The sequence below is a fragment of the Piliocolobus tephrosceles genome, chromosome 15 (genome assembly GCF_002776525.5).
Source record: "Piliocolobus tephrosceles isolate RC106 chromosome 15, ASM277652v3, whole genome shotgun sequence".
Taxonomy (NCBI): domain Eukaryota; kingdom Metazoa; phylum Chordata; class Mammalia; order Primates; family Cercopithecidae; genus Piliocolobus; species Piliocolobus tephrosceles.
This window is the reverse complement of record NC_045448.1, coordinates 60,969,914-60,981,296: the sequence shown is the minus strand read 5'-3', so window position 1 is coordinate 60,981,296 and position 11,383 is coordinate 60,969,914. Positions and strand designations below refer to the sequence as shown.

The 11,383-nt window shown below is 49.8% G+C and overlaps 1 protein-coding gene across 9 annotated transcripts in view; it reads left to right on the top strand.

The window, feature by feature from the left end:
- The first annotated feature begins 749 nt into the window (after nucleotides 1-749).
- BCL11A (BAF chromatin remodeling complex subunit BCL11A) overlaps nucleotides 750-11,383 on the top strand; it is a 100,996-nt gene continuing 90,362 nt past the window's right edge. For 2 of the 9 annotated variants that reach the window (XM_023228292.2, XM_023228286.2), the window contains exons 1-2: nucleotides 1,029-1,683; nucleotides 8,633-8,962. In XM_023228292.2, coding sequence (XP_023084060.1) covers nucleotides 1,629-1,683; nucleotides 8,633-8,962 — 385 coding nt within the window. In that variant the 5' untranslated portion in view covers nucleotides 1,029-1,628. The other 7 variants (XM_023228293.3, XM_023228289.2, XM_023228291.1 and 4 more) reach the window with 5 other exon arrangements.

Sequence of the window (11,383 nt, the reverse complement as noted above, 5' to 3'; positions counted from 1 at the left end):
CCATTTTCTCTTTCCCTGGGTAACAGCACAGGAACAGTTGTGCTCTGCCCGTAAGAAACATTTTCTTTCCATCCCTCTGTGCTTTTGCAGTTGCTCTGGAGTGGGAGGGGGTGTGTCCCTCTCAGGGACCCTGCTCGGGGACCTCCCGCGGCGCCGGGAGCACATTCCCAGGGACTGGGACTCCCGGGATTGCCCGCGCTTTGTCCTCGGCCGCTCAGAGAGGTGGACGCCTCGGCGCCTCTCTCGCCCAGGCCCCCGGCGGTCCCCTCCGGGGGCCAGACTCTGGCTCCTCGTTCTTTATTCCTCGGGCTCTCTTTCCGCGACCCTTAGGAGCTGGGGACTCGGCACTTCCAGTTGCATTCAGACCCAGTCGCTTGGCGGGGCGCTCAGATCCCAGGTCCCTGGCTCGGCCTTGGGGGCGCCCTCGGGCCCTGGCCTGCGCCGCCTCCCTCTCCCTGGTCCCCTCTTTCCAGGCCGCCCGGGCTCCTGGAGACTCGGGCGCTGCCCTTCCGGACCCGCAACCCTCCAAACTTGGGCTGGATTCCGCGTTGCCGTGCGCTCCCTCCCGTCTCCCCTCGCCCGCTGCGGAGCTGTAACTTGGAGGCTCAGCTCTCAACTTCGGGTGATTTTTCTTTGCTGTCCTCTCCTCGGGCAAAGTTTCCCGAGCGCAGCCGCGGGCTCGGGGCTTTTACTTCGGCCCCTGGCGTCCGCACGCGGGGAGCAAGCGCGGCGGCGGCGGGGAGGGGAAGTGGGTGTGCGTACGGAGGAGGGTGTCCGGGAGCAACTCTACCTGGCTTCCCTCCGCCCGCGCTTCCCCAGCCCGGGGCTGCAGCCTCCCGGTGCACTCTCGCTCTATTTTTTCCTTTTTTGAATAATCTTTCATTTTAGAGTCCGCGTGTGTGGGGGGGAGCAGGGCGCACGTCTTGCTCCCCCCCCCCACCCTTTCCTCCCACCTCTGCCACCCCTTTCTTCTCTCCCGGCCACGCCACCGCAGCGGCGCTCGCTGCGGCCACTGGTGAGCCCGCGGCCCCAGCGCCCCCTCCCCCCGGCCCGCCCCCCCCCCGGGGGCCGCGTCTGGCGTCCGCGGAGCCCCCCGCCCCGCACCTCCCCCGCCCCGCACTGGCCATTGGCTTGTCCTGGTCTCTTTTTCATGTCCAGCCCCTGATGTGTGTCCATTGGTGTGAGCTTCCCCTTCCCTCCTCCCCTTCTCTCCTGCTCGCCCTGCCCATGTTTTGTGTGTCTCTGTCCATCCAGACTCCTGACGTTCAAGTTCGCAGGGACGTCACGTCCGCACTTGAACTTGCAGCTCAGGGGGGCTTTTGCCATTTTTTTCATCTCTCTCTCTCTCTCTTCCTCTATCTCTCTTCTCTCTCTCTCTCTCTCCCTTTTTTTTTTTTTTTTTTTTTTTTTGCTTAAAAAAAAAAGCCATGACGGCTCTCCCACAATTCATCTTCCCTGCGCCATCTTTGTATTATTTCTAATTTATTTTGGATGTCAAAAGGCACTGATGAAGATATTTTCTCTGGAGTCTCCTTCTTTCTAACCCGGCTCTCCCGATGTGAACCGAGCCGTCGTCCGCCCGCCGCCGCCGCCGCCGCCGCCGCCGCCCGCCCGCCCCGCAGCCCACCATGTCTCGCCGCAAGCAAGGCAAACCCCAGCACTTAAGCAAACGGGAATTCTCGCGTAAGTCACCCAATAATAGTAATAATAATTATTAATAATCACGAGAGCGCGCAGGACTAGAAGCAAAAGCGAGGGGGAGAGAGGGGTGTGTGCATGCATTTTTAAATTTTTCACGAGAAAAACCTCCGAGAGTCGAGGTAAAAGAGATTAAAGGGGGAAAAACCCTCATCCCACCTCGAACCATTGCCGTGTATGCACTTTTGAGACAGTACGCACCTTTTAATTTTATTTAATTTTACAAAAATTTGACTCCTCCTCTTTCCTCCTTTCCGCTGCTTTATTTCTCTTTTCGAAAAGGAATGCAATGATTCCACTCCCCCCCCCCCCAGTTTTGCAAAATAATGAACAATGCTAAGGATGCGAACAACTCACATGCAAACCTGGGGGTGGGAGCTGGTGGGGAAAGGGAGGTTGCTTCCCACTCACCGTAAGAAATTGGTGTGGGGAGGGGGGGGGGGAAGTGAGTACAAGTCTAAAAAACGATTCCCGGGGAGAAAAGAGGTGAGACTGGCCTTTGGACACCAGCGCGCTCACGGTCAAGTGTGCAGCGTGAGGAAAGTAGTCATCCCCACAATAGTGAGAAAGTGGGACTGTGGAAAGGGGCCCCCGGCGCTCCTGAGTCCGCCGAGTCGGGAGAGGGGCCGCGGCGGCGGGGAGAGCAGTGGGACCGGGAAGGTCAGGAGACGCGGCCGGCACTGCCGCCTTTTGTTCCGGCCCGAGGTGGGTGTTTGTCCCGCTGCCTTTTGTGCCGGCTCCTCGAGCTTGCCCTCCCGCGCCGCCGCCGCCGCCGCCGCCGCCGCCGCCGAAGGGCAGGAGCCAGGGCCGGGGGAGGAGGCGGCCGGGGGCACGCGGGAGAGGGAGGGAGGGAGCCGGGACTGCTGCCGCCTGGGTTGCCGCTGCCCTCCCCTCCCGACCGAACCTCAGAGGCAGCAAGGAGAAGACTGGCACATAAACAAACAAATACATAAAAATAAAATAAATAAAACAAGGCAAGAGAATGTACAATTTCTTGCCCCCAAACCGAAGCCAAACGCTCTGCCAACCCTTTTCTGTGACGGCCTTCTCTTTGACTCCCCCACCAGCCCCCCTGCAAAAATCTCACAATCTCTAATCCAGAAAAAAATTTACAATCACCCTGTTCCCCCAAACCCCTTCAGTTGCAAACTTAGGGCGCCGGCGGCACGGAGAGGGAGAGAGGAACTCCCTCCTCTTACTATTTTTTGGAAGATTTTCAAAAAAAGTGGAAGTGGATTTTGATTGGGAAAAATCTCGTGTCTGAATGTTTACAAGCACCGCGTGTGCGGGAGCCTCCTGCCAACAAACAGACAGAGGACCGAGCGCGGCGCGGCAGCCCCGGAGCAGGCGGCGGCGGCGGCCTGGCCTCGCCCGGGCCTTGCCCCACCTCGCCGCGCCCCAGCCCAGCCCCGGATCGCCCACCCGGCGCCCGCCGCCTACCCGCCAGGCACGGCGGCAGGCCACGCAGTGACTCCGTGCTAGCCTGGCCCGCAGTCCTGGTCCGCCCCCAGCACAATGCCCAGACCTCTTCTCCACCTCCCAGACTGCGAAATCGGCTGGGTGAAACTCGGCTTTGCAAAGCATTTTTATTTTGCAAAGCAACTGTAAGAGCGCGTTCTGCGCCTCCCCTCCCCTCTGCCCTGGGTACTCTCTCAGATGTCTCTTGTCCACAGCTCGGGACCGCGAGGAGGTCACCACGTGCTTTCCCTGCCCACCCCCCACCCTGCCCGGTCTGGCCACGAGTCCCCCTGCTCCCAGAGCGCGGCCAGGCCAGGTGGCGGGGTTGCCGGGGAAGGGCAGGGCAGAAGTGTGTTTGAGTATGCATTTTGAGGGTGCTGGATCTTGGGACCCCGAGTACTTCACCCTTTGGGGCTTGCCCTCTTCCCCAGGCCTGGCTCGGGCTGAGGTTCTTGTGAGTCTATATAAGAGGTGGTGGTGTTGGCTGTCTCCCGCTGACTGCGCCTGGAAAGGCGGGCGGTGGGCACTTAGGAAAGTTTGGCAGCAAGGGAAAGAAAAGCGTGAGGGCCCACATTCCCCCCCTACCCAATTTATGATTCTTACTTTAAATTTTTGATGCAGTTTTAAAGGACCACCTATACTTGGTTCTGTGTTTTTTTTTAAAAGGGGTGGCGGTGGGGGGTGCGCACAGGGAATTGAATTTTTCACTGGGCCCTGGATCTTGTCACACACTTCGGAAGCTCCCCCGCCCCGGCACGTTGCGGGGCCCTCCCTCTCCCCACCCCCTCGCATCCCTCCCTCGCCGCTCTCCCCCGCCCCCCACTCCCCCGGCCGCGCCGGATGCGGATCAGACGCGGCGCGCGGCGGTGTGAAGTTACAGCCCGGCCAGGTACCGGCGGGAAGGAAGGGCAGTGTTCGCAGGACTCGGGAAAGTCAGGCCCTTCTTCGGAAGGATGCAGTGGGGGCTCAAAGGACAGACTGGGGCGTGCAGTCCAGGCTGCTCCCTCGTACCCCTCTCCCTCTTGGGTCCATCTTGGGACACTCTAGGCAGGGAGGGTTAGTTCCCCCTCCTCCCGTCCCGGGGTTAAAGGGCCAGTTTGGGAGGGGATGAGGGGGCTACTTTCTCTCCTCATTTTTCTGGGTGCGCAGAGGGGGCAGGAGCTATCCCGGTCCTCAGGACCACCCCCCACCCCCCGCCTTTGCTATGTGGGCTGAATGAGCCATTCGGTCGCTAGGAGGCAGAACAAGATCAAGAAAGCTCAGCGAACTTGAACCTGTACCAGAGCCTCCCCCACCTCCTGCCCGGCGATTCTCGTCCGGGGAGGAACGAGCTTTGCGAGGGTGGGGGTGGGGATGGGGGTGGGGGGAAAGAACGGTTAGGCAGAATTCCCTGTCTCTCCCCCATCACCTCGTATGTCTTTGTTCTTCATTTTGACTTTAAAAATGCTTCTGGCAGGGGCCGCGGAGAAGCGACCGGGCGCGCGGCCGACACCCCCGTGCGCGAGCTGAGACCAGCGCGCGCCGGGCTCGGAGCGGGGTGCAGTTTTTGCTTTCTTTCCGGGCCGGCATTTTTTGGTAGTGAGGAACCGGGAGTGCGCGCTCTAGGGCTTCGGGGCATGGCCAAAGAGGGGGATATGGCAAGTTTGCACTTGGTCTCCAGGCTCACTTCTTCCACCCCCTCACCCCCATGGAAAGCACAGACCTCGGTGGCCTCGGCTGGCTTGCTCGGCGGCTCTGCAGCCCGGCACCCGCCTCCCCGCCTCCCGTGGCTCTCGCCTCGGAGCTCGGAATCACAATAGTAGTAGTTACCATCATAATGATGCGGGCAAGCAGCGTCCTTAATAATGAATAACCGCAGCCACCTCTGCGCGCACACCCAGTGCTCAGAATTGCGGGGGAAACGCATTTGCAGAGATCCCCCAAAGTAAAAAGTGTAAGCTTGTGGACACAGAATGAATTTCAGGACCCGCACTTGAGGTGTGTGCAGAGATACTGAGACTGCACCAGGTTAACCAGCCGGTTTTTCCAAACCTCACTTCCGTTTTCACCAACTGGCGGGCCCAGCGAACCGTCACCCCGCGGCCGAGCTGGACGGGCATGGAGGCAGCAGTCAGGGTCCCTGGCTGCCCTCCGCCGCCGGGCCCCCGGGCCCCAAGACCCCGCGGTCGCTGCTGCACGTGTTCGCAGCAAGCGCGGCGGGAGCCTGCAGCCAGCACGCTGCTCGCTTTGTGCCTTAGAGTCCCCGCGCCCAACTTCACTTTCTGCACGGTCCACCCCTGCCGGGCCCCCTGCCCCGGGCCCGTAGCCCCCGGCTTTGCTTTTGTTTCTTTGCTTTTCCTCTCTGAATTTCAGCCTCCGTTTGCTTCTGTACCCTGTTAAGACAATCAAGGGGAAGGACTTGGAAAGCAAACTTGAAGACACAGCTCCCTTTCCCCCTCCCCCTCTCCTCGGCAGCTCTCGTTTCCCTCGCTCTTTACCAACATTTCTTGTAAGGATTATTTTTTTTTCGTTATATTTATTCTTTTGCAACTACACAGAGAGGAAAGAGATCTCAGTCTGCCACCGAGAGACATTGAGACGTTCCAGGCTGTCTTGCTGTTTGAACGTAGAAGCATTTTATTTTCTATTTCTTCCTCCCCTCGTAGAGAGAATTCGCGGCTAATTATTATGATTATTTGCTCACTCCCTTCCACTTCAATCGAGGACTCCCTGCTTTGTAGCCGGAGTTTAGGCCGGAGCTTAGAAACGTTGGTATTATTGGGGCGAAGGAGGATGGAGTTGAATTGAGGGAGGGGGTAAAATGGCTGAGGTTAGGAAGGTTTTTAGGGAAAGGGGAATTTGCATTAAAATGCAGAGAAATTATCAGATGCCCAGAAAAGAAATGTTGATTGCCACTGAGAAAAGATGTCAATGCAAATCAGTAGACTACACTATGAGAATTGTGTTTTCATATTTTCTTTGTGTCCCACTTTGTCTGATTTTTAATAATATAGCAGCAATATTAAAACACGGTTTGGTATTTCTCTGAACATCACTAGCCAAATGTTTTGCAAGGAGACCGATGTTAAATGTATTTCATACATCAGGATATAATTCTTGTTAATTAGCAATAATTTACGTTAAGAGCATAGAAAATGTTGAGGTTACAGGTTTTATATCTGTACATTTGATCATCTTGTTATTTTCAAGAACTTTGCCTCCTATAAAATTAATTAGGTGAAATGTGGAGGTGTAATCAGCAACCTCTGAATTACCACTTCATTTCCCGGTTTTGATTGTAAATCAGTTCAGTCACTACATTTAGAAGACTTTAACCAAGTCTGTTTTGAACCACATTACTTTTAACTATTTGATACCTAGGAGAATATTTCCTTTTGCACCTAAATAATATTCCCACTTTTAGAAATGTATCAGGCCTTGGAGGGGGGGGGGGAAGAATCTTAACGGTGGAATTAAAAAAATTTTTTTTGCAAAGGTTCTGTGTACTACTAACTTTGATAAAATAAAATATTTTTCTGAGTCTTCCTTCAGTCTGTAAACCTCAGAACTTGTAGCTAATGCTAAACAAAAAAGCCACATTTATCAATGTGTACTTAAAATCCTTAATTCAGACAACAGGAATATTTTGAGAATGAGTTCCCTATTCCTCACTTGGTCAAAATGGAAGCAAATGTAAGAGAAGAATGACATAAAGGCACAATGCAGAAGCACTTCCGTTTGTCTTCTTTTATTTGAAAAGTATGCATATGTATTCTGTATTTATCTTTTGGCCAGTATGTTGGGCAAAGAAACATAAATGCTTACTTTACTGTCTTTATTAGTAGGAATATAACCTTCATATTCCTGTGGTGACCTTATGTTAAATTAGGAGGAGTACCAGAGGCTAGAAATTATGAGATGTCCTACTTGAGCACAGGTGCAGCTAGGCAGGGCTCTCTCAATATTATTTCACCTAGCACATCTGGGAGTTACTCCAGATCTTCCCCCTCAATATTCAGCCTGGGTAGGGTTGAAATAAATTTAACCTGAGTTCACTGGATTTTTGCACTTTATCAAAATCTGTTCCAATATTCTACACTCAAATTAAAATCTATTTTTTGATTCTCTGTGGCTTTAAGTTCATTAAATGTGAAATTGGCAGCTTGCTAAAGAAGGTCAGACTGATTAACTGTTTAAGACTTGTACATTTTCTGCTTCAGTTTTATTAACTGGCAGCATCCTGGATGTGTTTTGTATTTTGTATTTTTTTTTTTTTTTTTTTTTTGATAGAGCAAGCATAAGATTTCATAAGCAGAGACTTACCAACTCTCTTTTCCCCTTTGGAAGGTTAAAAAATGATAGAAGCTGGTAAAGTAGATGCTGGAGTATTTTAGTACAAAGTTAAAAAAAAAAGCCAACAGGAAAAAGACATGGCTACCTTGTTATACCATCCGCTGGTGATTATGTGTGCAGAAATAGTCACATAATGAAGCATTTTGGAGCTCATTCAGAAAATTAGTCAACTTTGACAACATTAGGTGAAGTATTTCAAGTCTAAAGAAAGGACTTCTCAGCCTTGGTCTGAAATGTGGTGTTTGCTTGACCATTCTGATTTTTATGTCATGGATGACACCAAGTGCAAACATATTTAGAATATTTTAGGCATTCCGTTTCTCAGAATAAAAAAAAAATGACTAATTGGCTTATTTTCTTAAGTACTCAAAAGTATCCCATTTAGCTAATGTGTCTGAGAAGTATTGCCAGTGAATTTGGTATTTCTTTGATTTTGTGGCACTGCTGAGAGTGAAAGCAGAAAGGTTTTTGGCAGTGTGAATTATGCTGCGACATGATTATTATTTAGATCCGTTTCGTAGGTGCATGCAGTCGTTTTCTTATTACGGCAGTGTAAATATGGCACATTTTTCGTATGACATAGTAGCTTTCTAATTTATGAAGCCATGTCTGTTTACTTAGGAGTATATACATTCACACACAAAGGGTGTGTGTGTTTATTCACCTCTCCTTTCATTCTTTGGCACAATGGACAACTTAGTGTATAGGAAAAAAGAAACAAATTTGGTTTCTCTCCACTTTGTTTTTTAACCAGTTTTTCTTGTAGTTATTATTTAAGCTTCCTTTATGTTCCCTGTGTTAACTATTTAAGTAGCATTCTTTCTAAACTTACACACCAGACACATTTGTTGCTGTGTGTGTGTGCACGTGTATATGCGTGTGTGTGTGTGTTCTCTGGAGTTATGCAAGGAAGACTGTTTTCTATACATATATGATGATTTGCCTCATTGATAAATTTGCTCTCTGGTTGATAACCTTCACATCCTTGTACATCTTGTATACTCACATTTTCTGGGTATTACATAGAGAAGCCTAGAAACACTTTACATGATGTGGTAGGATAGCATGGGGTTGAGATGTGCTTTCCCCCCTTTCTCTCCTCTCTGGCACTCTAATAATTGTGCTTTTGTTTCTCCAACCACAGCCGAACCTCTTGAAGCCATTCTTACAGATGATGAACCAGACCACGGCCCGTTGGGAGCTCCAGAAGGGGATCATGACCTTCTCACCTGTGGGCAGTGCCAGATGAACTTCCCGTTGGGGGACATTCTTATTTTTATCGAGCACAAACGGAAACAATGCAATGGCAGCCTCTGCTTAGAAAAAGCTGTGGATAAGCCACCTTCCCCTTCACCAATCGAGATGAAAAAAGCATCCAATCCCGTGGAGGTTGGCATCCAGGTCACGCCAGAGGATGACGATTGTTTATCAACGTCATCTAGAGGAATTTGCCCCAAACAGGAACACATAGCAGGTAAATGAGAAGCAAGGAGAAAAGCTGTTTGCATGTTTTCTTTTCATTTTCAGAGGTGCTGTAGCCAAGCAGTAAGGAGTGGTGAAGTGCTTTCTCTATTTCTCCATGTGACTGTCCATGACAGCCCTGTAATGTTAAAATAATCATTTCTGTTGCTTACGTCCAGAACACAGAAAAATAAATATTTTCCACCTAACTGAATCAGATGTAGGCAGGACAGGTACACACACCAGACACCCTCTCTCTGGATCTGTCGATTTTGGATTTCTTTTCTTCCCCATCCCCACCTTCTCATTTTGAAGTATTGAGCTTTACAACACCTAGTCCAGTTCCATTGTCCATTTCCAGACTTGGTGACGTGTCAGAGGCAAAGTGGCCATATAGACATTTGCAGTTCAGCTAACGACTTGTTTGACTCAGAACATCTGGCCAGGCCTCCTTAGGGGTTCAGCTCGTTCTCAAGGCTTCCCTGAAGTAGACTGGGCTGGCAGGGTAGTTGGAGGAGGTGGAAAGAGTTAACTGAGCTTCAGGGCTAGCCTTGGATCCATATTGGCTGTCAGCCCGGATGGGGCTGTAATTAAACACAGCCCCGTGGTGGGATGACACCATGACCTTGACTTTAAGATGCCATTTTCGACTGGCCAGGCCAGAGTAGAGAGGGCAGTTGCTGAAGCGCACAGACATGCTTACTCGAAAAGTTTAAGGGCATGTTGGAAATTTCAAAAGGTTGGTTTGACAGGAACGGCTGCTCCCTGCAGCCTGCCTCCTCAGCTAAATGATAAATGCTTCTCTGTGCTCTCTCTTGTCTCTGATGTGGTTTTGACAGATGTATCTTGATTTTGTTTGTGGTTTACACAGCCTCATGTCACCCTTACAAATGTCCAGTCCGGACTCCACTGTTTCTGCTATAACACAATGTAAAAATTTTCTCGGAAAAATCCACACGCATATTCAACAGCCCTCCCTCCTTCGGTTAATTTTAGCAGGGAGGTAGCTAGGTGTGTGGGTTTCTCGGCAGCTCAAGGGAAAAGGAATTAAAGGCTAGCAGTGGGACTTAAATTCCCTGCTCTAAGTGATAAACAGCAACGTTATATAGTGACCCTCAAAACATTTTTTGATTGAGCACATTAGACAAAGTCGATACAGATTCTGTGATGACCGACATGCCGTGCCTATTGGTGGATCACTTTCTTCCATCTGCCCCCAACCCAGCTCCCAAAAGGCAAGAGGTTTGTTCAGTTTTAGGAAGGGTGGTGCATATCATCAGTTGATTCACTGGAACTTGTCTCTCTGACCTAGTTTGACCACAAAGTTGAACCATAATAGGTCAGTGGTCCAGAGGGGATTAAATGTCATATTATTTCTCCTCTCCCCCTCTAGAATTTGATCATTAAAACCAAACGTGGCATTTTCTTTCTTTTTTTAATGCTTTCTGTAATAACACTCAGCTACACTCAGATACACTCCCTTTAGTGAAATGGGAAATCTGCTACTGGGGAAGCTGCATTTGCACAGTGTATTTCTTGAATCCACCACATTTACCTTATGTGACATGTAGGTGAAGATTTTATCTCCCCTACCCCCCAGTAGGATGTGGGAATGACCATTTCCATGTGTTGTCTTGTGACTGGAAGGAAAATGAACAGAAGTGTAAGGCATGATTAATGAAGCAAGAGCAGGCGGAAGGGGATTTGTCGTCTTCGGAGATCCAAAGCCTTGCTAAATCACCAAATATGGAGTAACACTTGCGTGATGTAACATCGTATTTACATATCGAGCTGCTCGTTTAAAAGACAAAACACAGTGTCTGTCAAGCAAGAATTAAAACCACACTTCTTACTGAGGTCCCAAATAGGTTATTCAGTCTCAGATTAACCAGCTCAAAAATTCTGTGCCTCTGTATTTGGAGGAGGAATCTAAAAGCTGGGGGGAAGGCCTCACGTATAGTTAAGGCTTTTACTGCTGTTGTTGCGAATCTATGTAGGGGAATAAAAGATATTTGCTTGAACTGCCTGGTTGTCTAAAGGTTCTGTTATTATTTTTTTTAAAGAACAAGTACAATAGCAGAGCCTGGAGAAGCCAAAACCAAAAGCAAATTTAAAATATATTTTATAGAGCTAATAATCAATTGTTTAGCTGAGACGAAAAGCTCTCTAAGATGTCTAAGATATTCAATGGGTGCACAACCAGTGCTGCGACCCAGGTGAGGTAAACCTTTCGTACATGAATAATTACAAAGTCTTGATTTCTTTCATTGTGTTTAATCACCTGTTCCCACCCTGGAACTGGCTGAACATAAATAGTGTGGTCACATCTCAAAGTGAGATGTCAGTAACTAGAATCACGACTTCTCATAATTCACAGTAATGAATTAAGAGTTTCCTATGGTGAAATTAACATTCTACCATTGCACATAAATTC